This window comes from Phyllobates terribilis, unplaced genomic scaffold (assembly GCF_046119375.1).
Source record: "Phyllobates terribilis strain yellow unplaced genomic scaffold, ASM4611937v1 Scaffold_4__5_contigs__length_816908805, whole genome shotgun sequence".
Lineage (NCBI taxonomy): Eukaryota > Metazoa > Chordata > Amphibia > Anura > Dendrobatidae > Phyllobates > Phyllobates terribilis.
The window spans coordinates 85,170,189-85,197,356 of NW_027362764.1; the positions used below are offsets into that span (position 1 = coordinate 85,170,189).

Below are 27,168 nucleotides of genomic sequence, written 5' to 3' on the forward strand. Positions count from 1 at the left end.
TGCTCATTTAGCTTCACAAAAAAAGTTAAATAAAAATTGGTCAAAAAGTTGTTTGTACACAAGAAAGGCACCAGTTAAAAATGCACTATGTCCTGCAAAAATAAGCCCTCATACTACTTAGTACACAAAAAGAAAATAAATGTTTGCCTTTCAGAATGACAAACCCCCTAGACATTTTTTTTTTGTCTGTATGAGGGCAATGAAACCTTAAAAATGTTCCTTTTTTTTTTTTTTTTCCTATTCAAACTTCCCTGGCGGTGTAAAGTGGAGAGATCATTATCACTAATTTTAATGTACTAAGGTACAATAGGGAGCTAATAAATCTATTGTTAGTGTGTCTCTGCAGTGTTATACACACACACAGCTCTGCTACATGTACATACAGGTGCATCTCACTGAATTAGAATATCATCAAAAAGTAAATTTATTTCAGTTCTTCAATACAAAAAGTGAAACTCATATATTATATAGTCATTACAAACAGAGTGATATATTTCAAGTGTTTATTTCTGTTAATGTTGATGATTATGGCTTTCAGCCAATGAAAACACAAGTCATTATCTCAGTAAATTAAAATAATTAACAAAAAACACCTACAAAGGCTTCCTTAGTATTTAAAAAGGTCCCTTAGTCTGTTTCAGTAGGCTCCACAATCATGGGGAAGACTGCTGACTTGACAGATGTCCAGAAGGCAGTAATTGACACACTCCACAAGGTCCCAGAGTCTGGAGGAAGAGTGGAGAGGCCACAATCCAAGCTGCTTGAGGTCTAGTGTGAAGTTTCCACTATCAGTGATGGTTTGGGGAGCCATGTCATCTGCTGGTGTAGGTCCACTATGTTTTATCAAGACTAAAGTCAGCGCAGCCGTCTACCAGGAAATTTTAGAGCACTTCATGCTTCCCTCTGTCGACAAGCTTTTTTGGAGATGGAAATGTCACTCTCCAGCAGGACTTGGCACCTGTCCACACTGCCAAAAGTACCAATACCTGGTTTACAAACAACAGTATCACTGTGCTTGATTGGCCAGCAAACTCGCCTGACCTTAACCCCATAGAGGATCTATGGGGTATTGTCAAGAGGAAGATGAGCGACCCTAAACCCAACAATGCAGATGAGCTGAAGGCTGCTATCAAAGCAACCTGGGCTTCCATAACACCTCAGCAGTGCCACAGGCTGATCGCCTCCATGCCACGCCACATTGATGCATTAGTTGATGCAGATGGAGCCCCGACCAAGTATTGAGGGCATTTACTGAGCATACATTTCAGTAGGCCAACATTTCGGATTTTAAAATCATTTTTCAAGCTGTTAAAAAGTATTCTAATTTACTGAGATAATGACTTTTGTGTTTTCATTGGCTGTAAGCCATAATCAACATTAACAGAAATAAACACTTGAAATAGATCACTCTGTTTGTAATGACTCTCTATTAGTGATGAGCGAGTATTTCGCCGAGTATGCTCGGGCGAACACCGAGTAGTTAAAGCTGCTCGGTGTTATGTTTGAATCACTCCCATGTGCATGATTTGCGACGGTTTGACAGCTTTAATACATGTGAGGAATGCCAAAGAAACAATCATTCCTCACATGTAATAAAGCTGTCAAACCGTCGCAAATCATGCACATGGGAGTGATTTAAACATCACACCGAGCAGCTGTAACTACTCTGTGCTCGCCCGAGCATACTCGGCGAAAGGGTTAACAGAACATACTCGCTCAACACTACTCTCTATAATGAGTTTCACTTTTTGTATTAATGAACTGAAATAAATGAACTTTTTGATGATATTCTAATTTAGTGAGATGCACCTGTATATACACACACAGCTCTACTACATGCACATATATATGCACACTATACATTACCACATCCTGCTGTTCGTCATCGGGACCTGTACAGAGGTTGCAGGAGTTGAGCATTTGCACTGCAGGACCTTCCACTTGATAAGGTCAAGCACCTAATCAGTCACATGACCTGAAAGGTCCTGGAATTACTGATGCAGGAAGTCCTTCATGTGTGCAGCCTCCGTACAGGTCCTGGTAAGCTTCCTCTCCTGCTCTGCACCAATGACATAAAGTAGTGCAGATCAGGAGGAGAGACAGCAGCTCTGTTATCTGGGAGGATGCGGTATCTGCGTTCTCCTCCATCACCGGAATCTACCTCTGGACTTGAAGGCTGTGTGCCCACTATGCGTTTTTTAAGCGTTTCCGCAGCGGCAATTCCGTCGCAGAAACGCTTAAACGCTTGGTAGAAGGCCTGCCATGTTACCCAATGATAATCCACATGTGTTGTGTACATGCTGCGGAAATTTCCGCTGCGGATTTTCATTGCAATAAAATCAGCAGCACTACCAATTATTTTGCGTAATCGCGGCGTTTTCGCCGCTATTGACATGCATTGCAACGCTTAATATCCGCATCACTACATGTGCACATTTGGATATTAAGCGATTGAATGTGCGGATGGTAACCGGGTCTGGAGAAGAGGAGACTCTCATTCAGACCCGGGTACCATAGTACCTGTAAAAAAAAAAAAAAAAAACGAAAAAAAAAAAAACATTATACTTACCTTCTGATGCGTCCTGGCTTCCCGGCAGCTCGCGATGGTCTAAAACAGGGGTCTCAAACTTGGCTGGGTATATGGGCCGCACATGGAAAAAATTTGAATTTGGGGGGCCGCATTCTTTGTTCAATGTGACATTTTTAGTGATACCATTTTTTTTGTATACACCTTTTGAACATTTTTGCCGTGTTTATTTTTTATGGCTTGGGTCGTTATGGATGTGGTGATAATAAACGTGCACTTTTTTGTGTTTACTTTAGTTTACATATAAAACAGCATTTTTAGTGCCCAATATTTTTTCATGCTTTATTTTATTTTTTATTTTTTTTACAATTTTATTTCCCCCAATTGGCCACATACAGTAATATTGTCTTACAATTAGCATCTTATAGTAATAATGGAAAACATCTTGTAGTAATGTTCCCCATCCAAGTCCCCATCTTGTACTAATGTGCCCCATCCAGGTCCCCATCCTGTGGCTATGTGCCCCATCCAGGTCCCCATCCTGTAGCAACGTTCCCCATCCTGGCGCCCATCTTGTACTAATGTGCCCCATCCAGGTCCACATCTTGAGGCTCTGTGCCCCATCCAGGTCCCCATCCTGTGGCTATGTGCCCCATCCAGGTCCCCATCTTGTGGCTCTGTGCCCCATCCAGGTCCCCATCTTGTGGCTCTGTGCCCCATCCAGGTCCCCATCTTGTGGCTCTGTGCCCCATCCAGGTCCCCATCTTGTGGCTATGTGCCCCATCCAGGTCCCCATCTTGTGGCTATGTGCCCCATCCAGGTCCCCATCTTGAGGCTATGTGCCCCATCCAGGTCCCCTCTTGTGGCTATGTGCCCCATCCAGGTCCCCTCTTGTGGCTATGTACCCCCTGTGTTGTTCTTCACACACATAAAATAGAAAAAAAAAAAGATGATTCTCACCTGTCCTCCGTTCCCTCGGCGGCCTTCCTGCAGATGTGGCCCGCAGGCACCACAGAGTCCGACCCCTTGACGATCCCGACCTGGTCCAGGAGGAGCCGCCGACAGCAGCGCTGCATTGCCGCACAGAGACTGTCTCCCAGCACAGCATTTTCAATGTCAGCCGCCGGCCAATCAGAGGCCAGCAGCTGACATCTGCATATGGCAATGACGTCATACTCGCTGCGCCGACACGCAGATATCCGCTGCTGGCCTCTGATTGGCCAGCGGCTGTCATTGGAAATGCTGTGCTGGGAAACAGTCTCTGTGTGGCAATTCAGCGCTGCTGTCGGCGGCTCCTCCTGGACAGGTCGGGATCATCAAGGGGTCTGACTCTGTGGTGCCTGCGGGCCGCATAAAGCAGCCTCAGGGGCCGCATGCGGCCCGCGGGCCGCGTGTTTGAGACCCCTGGTCTAAAAGGACCTTCCATGACGTCATTTAGTCAGGTGACAGGTCACACACTAAGTGACGTCATGGAAGGTCCTTTTAGACCACCGCGAGCCGCCCAACACACCGGACGTACCGGAGGAGTCCGGGGGCCATCAGAAGGTGAGTATAAGGTTTATTTTTTACCATTCTTTTACGGTCACACTATATATAAATCCATGCAACCGGCATAGATTTATAGTGTGACCAAGTTATCAAGCACTTTCCAAGTGATGCTAAAATAGCTTGGAAAGCGCTTGACAACCCACATGCGAAATCACATTTGAAGAACGCTTCACTAGCGCTTGTCCTGGCAGGAAATACGCATGTACAATCCGCATACGTTTTTTTCTGCCAGGGAGATGCAGAAACGCTCAGGAAAAATCCGGAGCATTTTTGCATTGTGGGCACATAGCCTAAGACACGCACACTTTTTAACAAGAGTTTTTCTGGTTACAAAATGTGTCTTGTAGTCGGAAAGATGTGGTATGTTAGTGCCTAAAGGTGATTACTAAGCTTCAGTCTTCATTCATATGATATTATTATTATAACACCATTTATTCCATGGCGCTTTACATGTGAAAAAGGGGTATATATACAAGAACAATTACAATAACCTTGAACACAATGTGACAGCGACTGGTACAGGAGGAGCGAGGACCCTGCCCACGAGGGCTCACAATAGTACTGTAGTTTGCTGCCTGATCTAAGCGTCAGATTGTCGTGTGTGTGTGTGTTTCTTCCCGTAATAAAGGCTGGATGTGAGGTCTTTGTATATCTTAACGTGCTGCTGTCTTTACTTGCTTTCCTATATCAGCACAGTGCTCTCATTGTTGTACTGCTCTTATTTCTTATTCATTTTCCTTTATAGCCTGTTATCTCTGCCATTCCTGAGACTGTACATACTTTCACCCCTCTTTATAGATCTGTGTACAGCTCCCTCTTCCTCCCTTTTGTTAGCCTTAGAGATATGTTCACACATCATGTTTTTTTTGCGTTCATTTTCTGCAGCAAAACCTGATCTCTTGCCAGGAGGATGTTTAGGATTTTTGTTGCAGTTTTTTTGATTTTTGTATGTGTGCGTTTTTGTTGCGTGTTTTTTTTTTTTTTTTTTTTTACACTGTCCTTTTGTCTGTTATGCATGTACATAAAGTTCAGTGAAAAAAAAACTCATTCTGATTAATGCACAAAAAAGTTACCTGCATTTGTGGTGCGTTTATTCATCTTTTTTTTCACCACCCATTACTTCCTATGGGTGAAAGAAGTGACCTGCTCTATTTTCCAAAAAAACATGAAAGGCACAAAATCCTGAGCAAAAAAAAAAAAAAAAACATTTGTGAACTAAGAATTCTGGAATCTCAGACTTTGCTGGTACTGCAAAACGCAGCTGAAAATTTGCATAAAAAAACGCTGAAAAAAACATGTGTGAACATAGCCTAATACTGAGGAGTGAGGGAGGGGGAAGCAGAGAGAGCTGTTAGGAGACTGTGCTCTGATGGATTTGTAACCTTTTTGCAAATCCATCAAAATCTGCTAGATAAGATTGGGTTCACATTAACGCTCTCTTTGCTCGTTCCATTATAAGAACAGACGAACCATACTGCAACAAGTACCAGAAGGGTCCTCTTTACTATAATGGGGTCCAATTAGTTTCCGTTCTGGAGGCATCACTCTAGCTGACAAAAATTTCAGTAAAGTGGTAGGAGAGCAACTAAACTGTGTTTTTCTCACCCCCCCCCCCCCTTCCCCTTCCATCATGTTGAGTTGACATTTTGTAAATGATAAAAACATCTAAGATTTAATTTTTCTTAGAAGCATAGAAAGTTGATGTCAGAAAGGAGCACATTTGCCCATCGTATGTTATGGTGGTCATTTGTTTGTCACTTTCTGTTGAATTTTTCAATTAAGTCGACTGGAAACTTGTTCAACGTATCTGCTACTCTGCAATATTTTCTGACATTGCTTCTAGTCCAGGGATGTTAAATACACGGAGGTCCAAAATGAAAAACTTGAACGAAGTTGCGGGCTATCCTTGGTATTTTTTTAAAATATGTCTACAATTGAAGTTTTTCCTTATCATTCCTTACAGAATAATGGGCTCCACATAGTCCTCCATACAGTCTAATGGCCCCACATAGTCTTCCATACAGAATAATGGGCCCCACATAGTCCTCCCATACAGAATAATGGGCCCCACATAGTCCTCCCATACAGTCTAATGGTCCCACATAGTCCTCCCATACAGTCTAATGGTCCCACATAGTCCTCCCATACAGTCTAATGGTCCCACATAGTCCTCCCATACAGTCTTTTTTTTTTTTTTTTAAACCAATTATTTTTATTTAGGTTTCAAAAATTTACAGCAAACAGTTATCAATATACATATAACAATTCACATAACGTGTAGTAATACAGTCAAAACCCTCTCCCCCCTCCCCCCTCCCGCCAATACTCCTTATGCCGGGCATACCTGGGAACATTGACAATCATATTACCGCCATCCATGCGGACCATATTTTCCCAAAAGTTCTCTCTCCATGCCTCCGCCTGTAAATGCTTTCCTCTAAATGCATTACCGTACGTGTCTGAGCAATAAATTCCCTCCTAGTGGGGGGTTCCGAATCTGTCCATTTTCGTGCTATTAGTTTGCGTGCCACATATAGCAATCGCGCTATCGCCACTTTGTAATGTTCTGAGACAGGTATTCCATCCACCTCCCCCAAAACACACAGCATCGGGTTTCTGTCAATTGTACATGTATAAGCCCTCTCAATTTTGTTAACAACGACCAACCAATAAGCCACTAGCCGTGGGCATGACCATAGCATGTGTAGCAGTCCGGCCTGGTCCGTGCCACATCTAGGGCAACTGGAATCTCCCCTCAAGCCCGCCTTGTACAGGCGCAGCGGTGTTTTGTATGTCCTATGTATTATGTATAATTGGGAGATCCGTGCTTGCTCGCTTAGAGAGATCTTCGGGACATATTCTAGAATTGCCTCCCATTGTTCTGTTGTGAGGGTACCCACCTCCCTTTCCCATTTACTCTTTGCAATGAAGTGATTTCCCCCCAGATAGGAGTGCAGTAGGTCATGATATAAGCTCGATATGACTCCCCTCGTCCCTCCCTTCATACATACAGAGTCTAGTACAATGTCACCCTGAACCGTCATGGCTCCCAATCCACACTGTGCCCTCCAAGCATGTCGAAGCCTATAGTATTGAAATCCCCATACCAAAGGCAAATCAAATTCTTCTCTCAATTTCTCAAAGGTCTTCAGGTCCGTTCCACTCTGCAGCTGGCACACATATCTCACTCCTTGCGCCTTCCAATTGCCCATTTGACACAGCTTATTAAGTTCCGGCAGATGTTCATTGCCCAACACCGGTGAGTGCTTAGTCAGCCCGTCCACCCCCCTGATCTTTTTAATAGTGTCCCATACCTTCTGAGTCAAGCCTAAGGTAGGATATATTGCTCCCAATTTCTTAAAGGTACCATCCTCTAACGCCTGGACCAGTGGGCGTCTCCCCGACACATGTACCAGCACCCGGCAAGCTGCCCCTCCACAATCAGGTTCTCTCCATCCCCTGACATGCTGGCCCTGTACTGCCAAGAAATAGACCCAGGGATTGGGTGCGGCCAATCCTCCCTCCTCCTTCCCATTTTGCAGCGTTCCCAATTTAATCCTTGCCTGCCTCTTGCCCCATATCAAGGATCTGAAGATAGAATCAATACCCTGAAACCGTTTTTTTGGTAGCCATATCAGTGAGTTGTGCAAAACGTACATTAGTTGTGGCATAAGGACCATCTTAATCAGGTTAGTTCTACCCGTCACCGTCAAAGCCAATTGGCACCATGCGCCTATTTTCTTTTTAAATTTCTCTAGCAGAGGAACTAAATTCAGATCCGTGAATCGTGTCAATGGAAGCGCCACCCATATCCCAAGGTATTTAAATTGTGAAACCAGCTGGAGCTGCTTCCCCCTCTCATCTATCTCCTCCGCTTTTATTGGTCTATCTACAGCCATGACATAAGACTTGTGCCAGTTTATCTCCAGTCCCGAAATGCTCCCAAAGTGTTTAATTACATCCATCGTGCACCCCAATGTCTCTCCTGCATTTTCCAGAAATAACAGGATGTCATCGGCATACAGTGATATTTTTTCTTCCAGCCTCCCAAATTTAAATCCGACCACTCCTCTCTCAGCTCTTATTTTGGCCGCCAGGGGCTCCACTGCCACCGCAAACAATAGCGGGGACAGCGGGCACCCCTGCCTTGTGCCCCTATGTAAGTCAAACATCCCGGACCGTTCACCATTCACCTTAACTACCGCCCTTGGGGATGAGTACAATAACTTCACCCAGGCCATGAATGCGGGGCCAAATCCCATTATTTCCATGATTTTCCATAAATATTTCCATTCCACGCTATCAAATGCTTTTCTAGCATCCAATGACATCACTATTCTCCCGCCACCATTATCAGCAGGCAGCTGCATATTAAGAAATAATCTCAAGTTAACAGCCGTGGAGCGGTTGGGCATAAAGCCCGACTGGTCCTCGTGAATAACAGTATGCGCAACCCCGGTGAGCCGGGTGGCCAGGATCTTAGCGAGTATTTTGACATCCGTTGTCAACAACGATATGGGCCTATACGACTCCGCATCCATGGGGTCTTTCCCCTCCTTTGGCAGAACCACTATCACCGCTTCCTCCATTGATCTCGGTAACGCCCCCTTCACCAAAGCCTCATCAAACACAGATTTCAATTTTGGAGCTAGCAGTTCCACCAGCTCCCTGTACACCTCCCCAGGTAGACCATCAGCACCCGGTGACTTGTTATTGGGCATAGACAGAATTGCACATTCCACCTCCTCCACACTCACAGGTTCATCCAACCTCATCCTATCTTCCTCAGACAATTTAGACAGTGAGATGCCTTCCAAAAATTCCTCTACGGCCCCCTCCGTGTCCCGTACTCTTGAATTGTACAGTGCCATGTAATATTCCTTGAAGACCTCCAATATGTCCTTTGTGTCTGTCAGAGTCGTCCCCGTTTGGTCTCTCAACCTGTACACCCTGGAAGACTCCCTCTGTGCCGCAGATATCACCGCCAACAAGTGACCCACTCTCTCTCCTTCCTCAAAGAATTGGGCTTGCTGAAATGCCCTTTTCCTCTCAGCTTGCATCATGTGCAGTTTATTAACTGCCTCCTGTGCCAATTTTAGTCTATTGTGAGCTACACTCGTTGGCGCCAAAATCATGTCTGCCTCTGCCCTTGTCAAGTCATCCTTTATTTGTTGATCTGCCAATTTAGTTTTGGTCTTACACCGTGAGATCTCACTTATAAAGAGTCCCCTCGTAAATGCCTTCATAGCCTCCCACACCACTGTGGCCTCAGCACTCCCTTCATTCACTTGGAAGAAGTGCTCTAGTTCTTTGGTTATGCCACCCATATCCACCACTTTAAGCCACGTCGGGTGAAGACGCCAACCTCCCCTCTGACCCTGAGCAGATCCCACTAGAAGCGTGACAACCATAGGACTATGATCCGATAGAGTCCTCTGTAGGTATTCCACCTCCCCAACCATCCCATCCATAGCAGTATCCCCAAAAGCCAGGTCTATCCTTGACAGTGTTCCGTGTGTAGCCGAATGACACGAGAAGGTCCTCTTACCCTCATTTCGTACTCTCCACAGATCCACCAGCCCCAGCTCCCCCACGTAGGTGCCAAATGCAGTCATTCCGTCCCGTCCAGCTTCCATACCTGCCGGACGTACTTTATCCCAGTAATCATTCATGGTGTTGTTAACATCTCCCATAATCAACATCGGAGCCTCCCCCCATCTGGCCGTCAAGTCCATTACTGCTTGAAGTTCCTTTTTTGAATAAGGTGGAGGGATATATAAAGCCACTAAAATCATTTTGTGTCCATACAATCTGCACGCAATCCATACATACTGCCCTTCACGGTCTACTTGCACTGCCAGCTCTTCATAATGTGCGTTTTTGTGTATTAGGACTGACACCCCCCTGGAGTACAAGGAATAAGTGGAATGATATGTCTTTAACATCCACCCTCTCGATAGCCAGTGCCTAGTATCTCTAGTGAGATGGGTCTCCTGTAAGCACGCAATCATAGGATCACAAGATCTGATGTGATTCAGAACTGCTGCCCTCTTAATCCTGTCAGATATACCACGTACATTCCAACTTAAAATCCGAACCGTACGGTTACTCATTGTGCATTAGAAAAAACAATCCACCATCATCAAGTAACATCTTTCCATTTTGTTCCCAAGCATACCAGGTCAAACAGCATAAGCAACCCCATTTTCCCGCAAATCCAACCCATCCAACTCCCTCCCCCTCCCCCCTCCCCCCACCCTTCTCTTGTCACTCTCTTCCCAACGTGAGAGTGGGAGCTCAAAGAACCTGAGCAACATCGTAGTATACCGCATATCAACATGCGCCGTGTCCTCCTCCAGCATTGGCTGTCTCTCCACCACATAATCAATAGTATGCATAGTCCCGAACCATTAATCAAACAAATTAACTATAAAACTATAAAACGTAGATCCCAGCGGGGGTTTCTCCCCCTCCTCTGCGGTTTCGCAGAGCAATGCAGAGCCACAACCCTGTCCAGTGGTCAGGATAGCAGGGTCGTGCATTCACCGTGCCGAGTCCTCAGCTTCTCTCAATTTGCTCCGGTTCCGCTCCAACCACGAGGCGGCCTCTACCGGTGACGGGAAAAAATTGACCTTTCCAAAGGCTTCCACTCTTAATTTGGCAGGATAAATTGTAGAGTATTTCACATTCAAAGAGCGGAGCTGTTTCTTCACTTCACCATACCGTAGCCGCAGCTTTTGCACCTCAGCCGAGTAATCCGGGTATATTTCAATGCGTTTGCCCTCCAGGGTAAGATCTGTCAATTTTCTGGCCTTACGTAAGATAGTGTCCCGGTCTCTGCAGTTCAGGATTCTGGCTAACATCGTACGAGGGCCCTCTCCAGGCACTGGGGGTCTCATGGGCACTCGATGGGCACGCTCCACAGCAAACACCCTCGACAGGATATTAGACCCAAACTTTCCCAGGAGCCAGGTTTCAACAAAGGTCGTGGGGTAAGCACCCTCAGCTCTTTCAGGGATGCCCACAATACGCAAATTGTTCCTGCGTGACCGGTTTTCCAGGTCATCGTTTTTGTTAGCCACTACCGTGATCCTCTGAGTGTGCTGTTGCTGCGTCTTTTGCACTGAGGTTAAATGATCTTCTGTTACACCAACTCTGCCCTCCACCTCAGTCAATCTGGCTGTAACTTTCTGCATAGAAGCCTCAATGCCTCCCATGTCGGCTTTCAGACCATTCACCTGCTTTGTCAGAGCAGTTAAAGCAGTCTTGCAGTATAAGACAGCCTGGAATACATCTCGCAGAGTCGGCTCTGCCTCATCTGAACTTTCAGCTGCCAGCACAGTGTCACCATCCCCCTCCTCCTGCTGTTCATTATGTAGCACAGGCACAGGCATCTCCTCACCATCTTCCTCCTCATCTCCATGCTTCTCACTGCCTTCACTTCCTTCTTCATCTGCCTTCATGCCCCTCGCATACCTGTGCAGCCGTGCTGAAGCCTCCAGCCTCCGTGCATAGGCTGTGTTCCTCCTTCCCGCCTCTTCCTCTGTCTCGGTGCCATCTTGGGCTGAGGCACTGCTGCAGGCCCCGGCATCCTTCTGCCTTTTGCGGCCCATGTTGGACTCTCTGAGTCTGGCAGAAGCTCGCCTCTGACTCCCGGGACCCTCAGACAGCAGTTCCTGAGAAGGGATTTGGCTGGTTCGGGCTCTGTGCAGGATAATTGAAGCTAATGGTGGTGGAGAGGCACTGCCACCCGACCTCTCACATCAAGAGCTAGGCCACGCCCCCCTCCCATACAGTCTAATGGTCCCACATAGTCCTCCCATACAGAATGGGCCCCACATAGTCCTCCCATACAGTCTAATGGCCCCACATAGTCCTTCCATACAGTCTAATGGCCCCACATAGTCCTTCCATACAGTCTAATGGCCCCACATAGTCCTTCCATACAGTCTAATGGCCCCACATAGTCCTTCCATACAGTCTAATGGCCCCACATAGTCCTTCCATACAGTCTAATGGCCCCACATAGTCCTTCCATACAGTCTAATGGCCCCACACAGTCCTTCCATACAGTCTAATGGCCCCACACAGTCCTTCCATACAGTCTAATGGCCCCACATAGTCCTTCCATACAGTCTAATGGCCCCACATAGTCCTTCCATACAGTCTAATGGCCCCACATAGTCCTTCCATACAGTCTAATGGCCCCACATAGTGCTCCCTACAGTCTAATGGGCCCCACATAGTGCTCCCTACAGTCTAATGGGCCCCACATAGTGCTCCCTACAGTCTAATGGGCCCCACATAGTGCTCCCTACAGTCTAATGGGCCCCACATAGTGCTCCCTACAGTCTAATGGGCCCCACATAGTGCTCCCTACAGTCTAATGGGCCCCACATAGTGCTCCCTACAGTCTAATGGGCCCCACATAGTGCTCCCTACAGTCTAATGGGCCCCACATAGTGCTCCCTACAGTCTAATGGGCCCCACATAGTGCTCCCTACAGTCTAATGGGCCCCACATAGTGCTCCCTACAGTCTAATGGGCCCCACATAGTGCTCCCTACAGTCTAATGGGCCCCACATAGTGCTCCCTACAGTCTAATGGGCCCCACATAGTGCTCCCTACAGTCTAATGGGCCCCACATAGTGCTCCCTACAGTCTAATGGGCCCCACATAGTGCTCCCTACAGTCTAATGGGCCCCACATAGTGCTCCCTACAGTCTAATGGGCCCCACATAGTGCTCCCTACAGTCTAATGGGCCCCACATAGTGCTCCCTACAGTCTAATGGGCCCCACATAGTGCTCCCTACAGTCTAATGGGCCCCACATAGTGCTCCCTACAGTCTAATGGGCCCCACATAGTGCTCCCTACAGTCTAATGGGCCCCACATAGTGCTCCCTACAGTCTAATGGGCCCCACATAGTGCTCCCTACAGTCTAATGGGCCCCACATAGTGCTCCCTACAGTCTAATGGGCCCCACATAGTGCTCCCTACAGTCTAATGGGCCCCACATAGTGCTCCCTACAGTCTAATGGGCCCCACATAGTGCTCCCTACAGTCTAATGGGCCCCACATAGTGCTGCATACAGAGCGCTCCGTACAGTATAATGGCGCCACACATAAAAAAATAAATATAAAAAATGCTCTCCTCTCCTCGTTTCCATGCTGCTCCCGTCTCTGCTATCTGAAGCTCTTTACTGCTCGGCATAGCTTGTGCGTTGTAATGATGTCTCCGCTCCCCATGCGCTGAGACATCAGATGCAGAGGGAGAAGGAATGTCAGCTGACCCTCCCTCTTCCATCATTGGAGTAAACTGTATCAGCATCCAGGATGTCGGGCGGGAGGTCCGTTGTATACTCACCCTGTGGGACAGATTTGGCAAATGTGCTCTAACCCCTTGGCAATATTCAGTTTACATATGTGATAGATATATGTGAAATATATTTATCCTGTACATTAAGAAAGTAAAAAAAAAAAGAACATTAAATACAGAGATCAAAAAGTCTGATCTTCCCCAAAATGGTACCAATAAAAACTAAAGCTTGTCTGGCTCAAAATAAGACCCTACACAATTAAAGGATTTTTTCTCCCCCATTTTTAATTACATTATATAGTGAAGTGAGGGGTGTCATTCAAAGCTAAAACTTGTCCATAAAAATTCAAACCGTTATACAGCTATGTTGACAGAAAAAATATAAAACTATGGCTCTTTGAAGGAAAACCGGTAACTGCGAATATTTAGCTGTATTTTTCATTTTTGTGTACAATGCTTTTTTTTTATTTATTTATTTATTTTTTAACTCTTAAATTGTCAGGGATAACGCTCATGGCTAATGTTTTTTTTTTTTGGGGGGGGGGGGGGCGGCGGCATTCTAAAATATCTAAGCAATGACAAATAAAACCATGTCTGTCCGAGAAATCTTTTGGGCAACTTATTGCCCAGTGCAATAATGTTTTTTTTTTTTCTTTTATTGTAAATGTTTGCTTTTAGCAAGGTTGATATAGGCAAGTCCTGGATCTGCATATATGTAAGTAGTGCTGGGTATCTATAAGCTGCGTGCTAACTTAGCCCTCTGACGTCTTTCTCCCTATTACCGTGCATAGAGAAAAAGCTGCCATCAGTGGGCTGGAGGCTCAGTTAGGACTCGGTGCTGCATTACCTCGGGTAGACTCTGCAGCTAAGGCTATGTGCCCACGATGCAGAAATTAAGCAGAAAATTTCTGCAGCATTTCTGCATCTCCCTGGCAGAAAAAAACGCATGCAGATTGTGCATGCGTTTTTCCTGCAGAATACATGCGGATCCACATGCGGATTCACATGCGTTTCTGCATGCAGATTGACAAGCGCTTTCCAGGCGATAGCATCACTTGGAAAGTGCTTGACAACTAGGTCACACTATATAAATCCATGCAAACAGCATGGATTTATAGTGTGAACCGTAAAAATTAAAACAAATAAAGCTATACTCACCCCCGATGTCCCGGCGTGGCTGCAGCGCTGCTTCCTGTCTGGTTCCTGGATGCCGGCATCTCGCGAGACAGAGCGGTGAAGGGCCTGCGGTCACATGACTGTGACGTCACCGCAGGTCCTCAAGCGATGCCGGCATTCAGAGACAAGCCGCCGGACAGGTGAATATAAACTTTATTTGTTATTTTATTCTTTTTTTACAGGTACAATGGTACCCAGGTCTGGATGAGAGTCTCCTCTCCTCCAGAACTGGGTACCATCCGCACATAGAGACGCATAGAAGCCGCTTGTAGAAATGTACAGTCGCGGTTTCTATGCGTCTCAATGCAAGTCAATGGCGGGAGTTCCGCTGCGCTTCCGCAAAATTAAATGACATGCTGCGGATTTTTGTACGCAGCATAAACGCTGCATGTGCATAGAACATGCGGAATCCCCTTGGGGACCATGGGGTGCGGATTACCTAGCGTTTCACAAGCGTTTCCGCTGCGGAAATTCCGCAGCATAAACGCTTGAAAAACGCTACGTGGGCACACAGCCTAATAGAGCTGTGAGCCTTTGCTTCTTGTAGGCAGGAGGAATGTGTAGCACAAACTGTGAGGCTTACTACTGATCTCACATTTGTAGCCTGTAAACAAAGACTGGGGCAGCAGCAATGGACCTGCAAAGGGTGAGCATGAGTTTCTTATTTTCTACTTTTTGTAGTCCTATGGCTTTGTTCACACATCTTGGTTTTTGATGCGTTTTTTTATGCAAATTTGCAGCTGCTTTTTACAGTACCAGCAAAGTCTGAGATTCCAGAAATCTCATTCACACATCTTGTTTTTTTTTAATCAGGATTTTGTGCCTTGCATGTTTTTTTGCAAAATAGAGCATGTCACTTTTCAGCTTTTTTAAAGCATTTTTCCCCCCATTTTATCCCCATTAGAAGTAATGGGTAGTGAAAAAACGCCTAGTGTGAACATAGCTATCAGGTTTTGCTGCGTTTTTAGTGAAAAAATGCAAGTACAACAGTATGTGAAACACATTTATTTTTGTGATTTTACCATCTTGTCTTGGTCACTGAGATGGTTGTTTGCATTAGGACAGTTTAAAGGAGTTGTCCACTACTTTCACATTGATGCCCTATCCATAGGATAGGGCATCAATGTATGATTGGCCGGGGCCCCGCAAGTGGCACCCTCACTAATCAGCTGTTATCGGTGCCAGCGGCGACACGGTGCTTGGCCGTCCATCTGCAGTGGCCGCCGAGGGGTGCTGCACATCCGCCTCCCATTGAATTGAAAGAATAGGAGGCTGATGTGCAATAACAAGCGCCGGTCACTACAACTTGACGGCCAAGCACCGCAGGTAAGGACTTCTTGCCGGCAGCACCGATAACAGCTGATTGGTGGGTGTGCCGTGTGCAGGACCCCGGCTGATCAGGATAGGGCATCAATGTGAAAGTAGTGGACAATGCCTTTAATTAAGTGATATTTACAGTGTAAACATTGGCTTAGCTAGGTGTGAGATTGAACAATATCTGTGGTCTAGGGAGGTGTGAAATTGAACAATGCCTGTGCAACTGAATGGCAGGCCATAGTGTGAAAGTAAATAGTGTCATAAAAACTCAATGCACTGCCAGTGTCTTAGGTAAACCATTCCTGAACAATTCACCTCCTCCCACTGTTACATTTGTATTTCTGGTTAATATGGTTTCACATGTCTTGCATTGGTGACCTGTGTTTATGCTTCTGTGGTGGAAGCGAAGCTGAACTTTGTCATCCTGAAAAACGCAGCAAAACCTGTGTTTTTGATGCAGCTTCTTTCCTGCCAAGAGATCAGGTTTTGCTGCAGAAAAAAAAAAAAAAAAAAACGCTGAAAAAACACAATGTGTGAACATAGCCTTAAAGTTAAACCTAGATATCCCTCTTTAAAACTGTGTAGGTTGTGGTTAGTCGGCATATAACGTAGTGTGTTTGTATGAAATTGTGTGTTACCTGAAATGGATACATGGTTCTCTTGTTGTCTAATGGCTACCTGATACCATCTGGCGTTTCTTCTGCAATACCATATTCTTTACTGGAAATGCAGTTACATCTCCCCTGTCCACCACCCTAATCTAGGCTCGCTTTTCTCTGGCAGCTTTTAAGTGTGCATGTGTATAGGTGGACTCCCTTGTGAAGACCTACCATCCAGAAGACCATTTATGCTGTAGACTAGGGCAGTCGTCTTGGGGGTTTCATTGTACACTATTTTGCATTTCGTTCCAGACTTTCTGTAGGAATAAACAACTATGATATTGGCACTAATGAGCTTTGCTTTGTTTCTAGGGACCAGTTTTTCTCCACAAGAAAATTCACATAACCACAGTGCTCTTCATAGCTCAAATTCACATTCTTCTACTCCAAGCAAGACAAGTGATTCTGTAAGTTACAAAGCAGACTTTTTGGCTAATACTTTTTTTTTTCTGTTATTTTGGATGTAGAATTGCAGTTTTGCCTGATTGCATCTCTTTGTACAACAAAAAATGTGCAAAATTTAAGTCATTCGTGTTGCGATATTGCACAGATGTTTTTTTCAATTAACTTCTTTTAACCCCTTAACGACCTTGAAAGTATGAGTATGTCCAAGGTCGCATTCCCCTCTTTGGTGCGGGCTCCGATGATGAGCCCGCACCTTTCCGGGGACGTAACAGCTGATCTGATCAGCTGTCATGTGCCCCTAACACTACTGGTGGAATCGCTGTCCACCTGCGGCTGTTAATTTAAAAATGCTGCTGTCAAACTCCGACAGCGGCATTTAACATTGCCGTGTCGGACATGCTTCAGTAGTCACGCCCACCGGCGCCCGTGTCACATGACCGCGGGTTGCCGATAGGTTGGCATCACAACCCCTTGTTTGCAGGAGATCCCCGTGGTTGTCCTTGCCGGAATGCTATGAGCGCCGCCCAGCAGTCGGCGCTCATAGCAAGTGAGCACTTTAGCTACACACAGCAGGGCTGATACCCCGCTGTGTGTAGCATAGGTGATCGAATGATAGCAGCTTGAAGTCTCCCATGTAGGCTATTGAAGCATGTGATAAGCTTTTAAAAATATAAAAGTTCAAATCCACCCCCCCGACCATTTTGCCCATTTCAAAATAAAATAAAAAAAAATATATATATTTTTTTATTTTGCTCATTTATATTAGCACCATTAATTCCACAGCACTCTACAGACATTATATCCACTGTCCCCATTTGGGCTCACAATCTAAATTCCCTATCAGTATGTCTTTGGAGTGTGGGAGTAAACCGGAGGAGACCCACGCAAACACGGGGAGAACATACAAACTCCTTGCAGATGTTGTCCTTGGTTGGTTTTGAAGTTGAACCCAGGACCCCAGAGCTGGAAGGCTGCAGTGCTAACCACTGAGCCACCACGCTGCCCCATACACACATATTTGGTATCAGAGTTCAGAATAAGCCCTCACCCAGCCTCAGATCCTGAAAAATGAAGACGCAGCGGATTTCGGAAAATGGCAATTTTCTTTTTCTTTTTGCATATTTTGGATTTTTTTTCACCATTTAAATAAAAAAAAAGGACCTATACGTGTTTGGTATCTACAAACTCGTAATGACCTTGAGAATATAATGGCAGGTCAGTTTTAGCATTTACTGAACATAGTTAAAAAAAACCCACAAAGCAATTGTGGAACTGTACTTTTTTTGCAAGTTCACCTCACTTTGAATTTTTTTCCCGTTTTCCAGTACATGATATAGTAAAACCAATGGTGTTTTTCAAAAGTACAACCGCAAAAAAAAACAAGCCCTCAATATTGACCAAAAAATATAAAAAGTTATGGCTCTGGGAAGAAGAGAAGCAAAAAAACGGAAATGAACAAAGAGAATAACCCAAGTTGGTGGAAGGGTTAAGGGATATTCCTACATTAAAGAAGTTGTCCACTACTTTATTCCCCCCCCCCCCTTCATGTATCCCTCCTTGGGGCCCCTAAGACTTATTGTAATTACTTCTGTTGCTGATACTGCCTGTGAGCGGCGCTATCGGTGAGGCAGAGCACGCGGTGGATGCCGGGTGTGACGCTGGGGGGTAACCCTGCCCACAGCCTGCCATACACCGTGGAAACCAGGAAGATCGTGACCCCCGGCTGCTGCCAGCACTTGTCGTGACATCAGCGGATGTCAGAGCCGGCTGCAGCCGGGGGTCACGTGATGCCTGTGAGCGGCCAGCGATAGCGCCGCTCACAGGCATTATCAGCAACAGAAAGTATTTACAAGAAGTCTTAGGGGTCCCGGAGGGATACATGGGGTGGGGGGAATATAAAGTAGTGGACAACCCCTTTATGCGTTTGACATCTTCACAAGATCTTCTATAAATGTCTGAAAGATGTAACACTAGGAGTGGTGCTTATGTGGAGAATGAGGGGCTCCCTGCCCTGCTATGTCTAACCCCAGTCACTTCTACAGCGTGTGTCCTAGTGATGAAACGTCTGACACACAAGGTTTATGTGGACCTCTGGGCAGCAATCACATTAGGCTTTTTTTGTGTTGATAGTTGTTTTTTTTGCAACATGTGCTGTAGTTTTTATCGTTACCATTTTGAAGTGTATGACTTTTTTTATTTTTGCATTTCCCATATGGAATACATTTTTTTTTTTTCTTTTTTTTTTTTTACATTCTGGGAAAATTAGGTGATTTGAACTTTATTTATTTTTTATGTTTCCATTTTTTTTTTGTTTGTCTCATAGGACTTGAACCTGCATTCACTTGATTGTTAGCACAGTACATTTCAATGCAGTAATTTTGCTCTATATTGTAAAATTACCAGTCTCCTATGGAGCCCAGCCACAGGCTAGCCTTTACAATTATACGGACATGGCAGATATGATTAGCTGCAGCGGTCAGGTGACAAGAAGAGTGCGTTATCAGATATTTCCTACGCACTTGCTGCTCAGTCACCTCAGCTGTGAAAGAGATATCTGCTCCAATTGGAAGTCAGTCTATTTTAAGCACATGCGTGCCTGAAAAGGTTTTTTTCTTCATTGGACAATCCCTTTAAATTCTGCTGTCATGATTACCAGCTGCATCTTGGAGGTTAAACTGCTGCGATTGGAGCTGGCTCTGTTCAGATGTTGGACTCGAATGCTTGCTGGAAACGTCAGTTACCTGCTATATGCGCACAGTGCTGACATCTGCCGGACATGTAGGGTGGATGTCCCAAGTGTAAACGGGGCCAGATTTTGCCCCCCATAGCTCCGTGATACTCCGGTTTACCTGATTCTGGCGCTGGACCTGCTGTCAGACATTTAATGCATATTTTGTGTTTTTTTTTTTTTCCCCTTAATGGTTTGTACTTCTTGCACCGAACAGTCTGGTGTTGTGTAGTGTCACTGAATCCTTAAAGTCTCTTTCTGCTTTGTAGACATATGATCCTACAGATGACTGGTCTGAACATATCAGCTCTTCTGGTAAAAAGTACTATTACAATTGCCGGACAGAAGTATCTCAGTGGGAGAAGCCGAAAGAGTGGCTTGAGAGGTAAGCGTGCAACATCCCACTCTGTACATGTTGTTTTATAATAGTCTTTAGTCAGGGGGCTTTCACACTATGTTGAAGCACTTGTTGTAGACTGCGTCTGGGTGTCAGCCTCCAGTAGGCTTACACGCCCAAAAATGATGCACGTCAGAGCGCACGTTCACTCTGTCGGCACCATTATAGTCTGTGGCCTGTCGGTGCATACGTCCGGATCCCGTTTTGAGGGGGCTTGCGTCAATGGAGCCACTGAACAGGTGTCTGATTGCTGCGTGATAGCCCCCTTACAGAAATGTCCTGATTAGATGCACACTCTACATACATATATGTATGTAATATAATCCTTGGATGTCTAGATTACTTCTTTACTTACCTTGTGCAGTAGCCACATAAATCTAAGATCCTTATTCATAGCTTCCATGCGTTTTCTGTTACTGGGTAATTGGCACCATCTCTATGCCTAGTAATAATGTACACAGTAGTATTTATTTCTAGTCTTGTGATCACCATCATGGCCAATCATAGTGATCACTGTGACTTATGTTTCAAATCCAACCATAGGCTCTGGCCTGTATCTGCAGCCAGGTATATATATTTGTCTGAAATGCTCCCTATGTACATGCAAGGGAGAGACCCGTCAGTCAACTGCAGCAGCGCTGGGAAAAGCCGGCAGTGGACGGCGCTAAACTAGTCTCTTAGGCTACTGACCCTGACCGGAACTTCAAAGTATATTTCCTCTGAAACGCAGCATAGCCGAGAAATATATACCTGGCTGCAATCATGCTGCCCGCAGTGCAGGCAGCATGATTCGCCTGATGAGTTCCCTTTAAGCCATCTTTTCCTAGGCCCCTTTTTTTTCCCCACTAGTCACTCCATGGTTCATATGATAAAAAAAATAAAATCTGACACTTTTTTTTTTTATACGTGCCACATTTTTCTTGGAGAAATGCTGTGTCTTGCTGTTGAGTATAAGGCAATCATTATAAAATCATATGAATATCTGGTGCTGGGTGACTTGTTTTCTTTCAGCCACGTTACGTTTTATCTGACCTGAATTTATTCTATGTAGGGGGGTGTCTCTAAAGTTTGGACATATAAGCAAAAATACATACTTTCAAGAAATTAAATTAATTAACTTTTTATTCCATTGGATTAGTAAATAACTTCAATATGATTTCCATCAAAGGTTGATGCGCTTAGCAAAATTTGCGTGAACTCGATGTAATAAATCCACATTGCCGTCAGTTTTAGCCCATTCATTCTTTATGCGTTCAATCGAGTGTCTTACATCTGTGTTTTTCATTGAGTACACCTTCTCCTTTAGCTTACCCCCAGAAAAAAAGTCAAGGAGGCTAAGGTCAGGTGAATGAGGATACCACTCAACATGACCACGTCTTCCAATCCAGTTGGAGACCTTGTCATTCAGCATTAAAGAGGTTGTCCACTACTTGTACATTGATGATCTGTCCCGCCTATCAGCTGTTATCGGTGTCGGCCAGAAGTAATCACTTGCTGAGCTGCTCTGTCTCCTGGAAGTGGCTGAGCCTTGGTACCGCACATCTGCTTCCTATTCAAATCAAAAGGAGACCGATATGTAGTACCTGACACCAATGACAGCTGATCGGCGGAGGTGCCGGGTGTCGGACCCCACCAATCAGACCTTGATGACTTATCCTAAGGATAGGTCATCAATGTAAAAGTAGTGGACAACCTCTTTAACTGATATCTCAGCCTGGCGAGATGAGCCTCACCAGTTACATGTCCATCGAAGAAGAATTGTCCCAACACATGAGCTTCCACTAACCACACCATAATTTTTTGCGCTACTTGCTGTTTTGCATAATCGGCAAAATGTGGATTGCTTTGCGATCAGTATGAAACCACCTTCACCCCCGTGGAAAAGCCTCCTTGGATGATGTGCATTAAATTCATCTGCTATCTTTCGATATGACCATCCTTCACATCCACTGAGAAGTACAAGTTCAATTCTTTCTTTCTTTTTCTTTCTAGCCGTAGTTAATCTGTGTAGGAAAAAAAATTATAGTTAATGAGAATTCCTGTGTGTTCAGACTTTAAGGACACACTGTATATTAATAAAAGGGCTGCTGATGAATAATTCATTAGGGTCTCCTCCCTTATCCTGCCCTTATTGATCATGTAACTTCACATACGATGAACTCCATTGAATTTGATCAGAGCCTCAACTCATTCACACGCCTGTATGTACAGAACAGGAGGGCGTGTCTATGCTTTATGGCTGTTGCAAAATGAAATGTGTTAATCTATGTATGCTTTTCATCTATTAACGATGTTTAGGAAGAGATGAAATACAGACCGATCCTCCATCCAGAGTCCAGGAAGCGAATACAGCCTGTTTATTTCTGTTAGGCTATGTGCCCACGATGCAGAAATGCTCCGGATTTTTTCCTGAGCGTTTCTGCATCTCCCTGGCAGAAAAAACGCATGCGGATTGTACATGCGTTTTCCTGCCAGGGACATGCGGATGTGAAGCTTTCTTCACTTGCATTTCCGCATGCGGGTTGACAAGCGCTTTCCAAGCGATTAGCATCACTTGGAAAGTGCTTGTGACAACTAGGTCACACTATATAAATCCATGCAAACTGCATGGATTTATATACTGTGACCCGAGATAATGTCAAAAAATAAATGTATACTTACCCTCCGATGGCCCCCGCAGTCTTGATTTCCTCCGTCTCGGCTGCCGGCAGCGGTAGAGTGAAGGACCTGCCGACGTCAGCGTCGCGTGACCCGTCACATGACTCCGACGTCAGTGCAGGTCCTTCATTCCATCGCGAACTGCTGCCAAGCAAGGAGGAGCGCCGCGCGGGCCGCCAGAAGATAAGTATATATTTATTTTTTATTCTTTTTTTACAGTTTTCTATGGTACCCGGGTACGGAGGAGTCTCTCCTGTCCTACAGACCCGGGTACCATCCGCACATTAGAACGCATGGAATGCGCATGTACAGATGCAGTGATGCATAATCCATGCGGTCTAATGCAAGTCAATGGCGGCGAAAACACCGCGCTTCCGCAAAATAATTGTTAGTGCTGCGTTTTTTACCGCCATGATAATCCGCAGCGGAAATTTCCGCAGCATGTGCACAGCACATGCGGATTATCATTGGGGAACATGGCAGGCCTTCTATCATGCATTTAAGCGTTTTTGCCGCTGCGAAAACGCTTAAAAAAACACATCATGGGCACACAGCCTTATCCAGTTTTATCTAGGCCTCTGTTGTAGAGTGTGTTTTCTGTCAGCACACTTCCTACCTTCTAATGATAAGGTGTTAACTCTGTTTCAAGCTTTGCTGTGCAAACAGACAGTAAAGTGAGCTGCAGGGAACAGGTAGTGAAATTCTGCAGTGTGCACACTGACCAGTGTTAAAAAGAGAGAGAATATGCTGATCTGTCACCTGGTTTTTGCTGTATAATATGAGAGCAGCCTGATGTAGGAGCAGAGACCCTGTTTTCAGTGATGTCACTTGCTGATCTGGATGCTGTCATTTTGTCACTGTGTTCTCTACTGCACATCTAACAGTGCCCTGTATAACCCCGCCCACACAACTGATTGGCAGCTTTCTGTGTACACAGCTGCCAATCAGTGGTGGGGGCGGGGTTAAACAGAGCAGTTGACTAGGAGGCAGGAGACACCTAGTCCTATAGTGATAATCTCCTGTTGATGAAACACTGATTTTATTGAACCTAGGGCAAGCAGCTCAGTAAGTGATACATCCCTGAAATCCAGGTGTCCTTTTTTTTTTATTTTTTATAATCGTTTAATTCAGAATTGATTTAGCTCTTGTATTTTCTGACAATGCAACTGTCCTTTCTTTGTTTAGAGAACAACGCCAAAAGGATTCAACCAAAGTGGCAATTAATAGTTTCCCCAAAGACCGAGACTATAGAAGAGAAGCGATGCAAGCTACAGCTACAGGTGAGTTTATTCACAGTAAAGCAGGTTGTTTTTGCTTAGAGGGGTTGTCCAATGGGTAAACATTTTTACTGAATACCCAGGAGTTAAGAAAGCCTCCTCAGTGATCCCTTGTGGCTCCTATTCCGATTCTGCTAGGTCTTCCACCAGACATTACTCTTTGCTGCAGCTGTAATGTCAGGACAAAAGAAGATGTGACTGCTGCAGTCAATCACTGGCGGTAGTGGTAGACTGCTACAGCCAATTATTGGCTGAGCAAGTCACTTCATGGGTCGAGAGGATCCAAGAAATTGAGACCAATTTCAGACCTGAGAAGCTTTGGAACCAGACCGGTGAGGGATGAATGTGGGAGAGCGTTTTGATTATTATTTTTTTTATATTTATTTTAAAGTGGACAACCCCCGTTAAGGTTTTCATTTTTGCACACTTGACAGTTTTCTCTTTCTTTTCTTTTTGATTTCCTGTAAAGAAATATGCATATACTGAGAGCAGCATATTAATTTCTGGGGGTTATTGTAAAGAATATACATTTATAAATTGCACAAACATCAGTTTCTTAAATTAAAAATTCCTTTTGGCTGCCCTGCCGTCAAGTCGGCAGGTGTTTTTTTTTTTTTTTTTTTAACTTAATTATATACCCTTTTCACACACTGTAGACTATTGTGTATCTGTAGAAATATGTCACTTATGGCTAATGGAAGCTAATCCAAGAGTAACTCGTCTATATCTGTAAATGTTAGGGACGCCTGACAAAACCATGCAGGGGGTCTGTTGTTTGCTCCTTGTGGATATACTTAATGTAGCTGGTGCAGGGTCATTTTTGCTGTGCAGTTTTAAGCCTGGGTCTCAAATGCTGTTGTCTTTTTTTTGATTTTTAATTATTTGTAAAAAAAATATTTTTAGCTTAATTTTCAAAAAAACGTATACTGCCGTTAGCTTAATGGCACTTAATGAAAAGTATTGGATTATGTTTTTATGTGTTTTAATTGGTTATTTAAAATTGATCTCAGCGCAAAGTTTTTCTTTGATCGAGTTTTCCCACTAAAAGTGAAAACATCACTACTGCTTGAACCCCCTCGATCCCGGTAATGATGGGATTATAGTAAAGGTTTTCCATCCATCCATACATCACAAAGTGGAATGCAACCATACGGCTGCTTTTTGTTCAAGCATTGTGTTGCGGTTCCCCGCACAGTGGGATGGCAGCTAATGAATGGTTTCTGACTAGTGCTGATCTCCAGTGCTCATTGAGTTTGCCGAGGGTGCTCAGGTATGCACAGAGTATCGTGGTACTCGAGTGACATGTTGGAGTCCCTGCGTCTGCATGTTTTGCAGCTTTTAGACAATTACAAAATATTCGAGTATTTCCTGACATACGTGGGCAATCCTAGCATGTTTTGTGGCTGTTTAACAGCCGCAAAACATGTGGGACGCGAACATGTCACTCGAGCACCCGCGATGCTCTGCATACCCGAGCACCCTCAGCAAACTCGAGTAATGAGCACTTGCGCTCATCATAATTTGTGACACTTCAGTCTCAGTAACTACAAGGGTCCTCGAGGAATTGTTACCAACCCTGTGTATCGGTATATCCCAACAATATGCCAAGATGGAAATATCCCTTTATGCAGCGGCTACATCGCAACGTGTAGCAGTGTGACTCAAGATCGCAAAGTAGCACTGCTCAAATTGCAGTTAATAGTAAATAGCTTGTTGTAGAAATGTAGCAGCAATTGTGTTTTCCACGACTGTCATGGTGCGGTACTTTGTGTTGTAATACGATCACATTCACCAGCATTAGTCGCTATGTAACAGTGCAACATTGCAATCTTATATTGCGCAGCCACAAGTTGCCCTCACATTACATGAAATCTGTCAGCAGAATTTCACCCCCAAACTATTTTAATTCGCATGTTGCTCTTTCAAAGACAAGTCGAGCAACACCTTTGTGGCCAGTCCATTCCTCAATTACTGAGAAATCAGTGCTTGAATTGATGCGTAAATGAGGCTATGGTAGATCTGAAGATTCTGTCACTCCAGCTCTGTTTCCCACCTAGTGCTGCCGCCTCCTGCTTTACTGACGATGAGCAGATCGCTTTGTGCAGCCCCGATGCACGGTCCAGGTCAGTGCTCACCGGCATGGTACAGGAGCTGCACACATTTCCTGACCTATCTGGATCCTGTTCTCAACTTTTGATTTGCTATGCTGGAGGAGGAGGCACCGTTGGGCAGGGAATAGAGCTGGAGTGACAGAGGCTTCAGATCTACCATAGCTCTTCAGCCTCATTTTCATATCAAATCCTGTTTTTTGATTAATGGAGAAAGAGACTGGCCATGTAAAGACATTGATAGTTTTCTTTGAAAGGGTGACATGCGCATAAATATAGTTTGGCGGGAGGGGCGTATAAAATCCTGGTGACACATTCCCTTTAAAGGAATTGTATACATTTTTTGTTGCTAGCTTGATAACCTCCTCTTCACTATTTATTTGTTTGAAACAAATATCAGGGCTGGATGTTTTAAAGGGAACCTGTCATGACATTTATATCATGTAAACTGTCCCCAGGTCATTGTTAGTGAATCAATGTTCATCACGAACACGCTTTTTTCATGAAATTCTGCGCTATAATCTTATGTCAAAACCACTTTATATCGTTATATCTTACTTGTTCGCTCAGTCATAGGGGTGTTCTTAACTGCATTCAGTCATGGTGGTCACCGCCCATTCAATGTGAATTCTGTCCCCGTGTTTGCGGCGACAACACCTGAATCCTCGCATTCAGATTCTGCGCTTGCGCACTGTGTACTCTATGCCACGCTTGCGCAGTGCGTTCGCCATAATCTGCGCTTGCGCGGTGCGTGCGCCACAATCCGCGCTTGCGCAGTGTGCTTGGGCCACAATCTGCGCTTGCACAGTGTCCATCGGCTCCCCGCGCGTGCGCAGTGAAGCTGTGTTTAGTTCAGGAAGATAAAACTATATAAAGTTGTTTTGACATATGATTATAGCGCCGTTTTTCATGAAAAAAGCATGTTAGTAATGCACATTGCATCGCTAATTATGACCTGGGGACAGTTTACATGATACAGATGACATGACAGGTTCCCTTTAAATGTGTATTTCTAGACCCCGGCAGTGGTTTATTGCATGGCGGCTGTT

At 44.9% G+C, this 27,168-nt stretch overlaps 1 protein-coding gene across 2 annotated transcripts in view; it reads left to right on the plus strand.

Moving 5' to 3' along the window:
• WAC (WW domain containing adaptor with coiled-coil) overlaps window positions 1–27,168 on the plus strand; it is an 86,753-nt gene that overhangs the window by 13,228 nt on the left and 46,357 nt on the right. For both annotated transcript variants that reach the window (XM_073677589.1, XM_073677590.1), the window contains exons 4-6: window positions 16,859–16,953; window positions 19,949–20,064; window positions 23,920–24,014. In XM_073677589.1, the coding sequence (XP_073533690.1) occupies window positions 16,859–16,953; window positions 19,949–20,064; window positions 23,920–24,014 (306 nt within the window). The remainder of the gene's footprint in view (window positions 1–16,858; window positions 16,954–19,948; window positions 20,065–23,919; window positions 24,015–27,168) is intronic.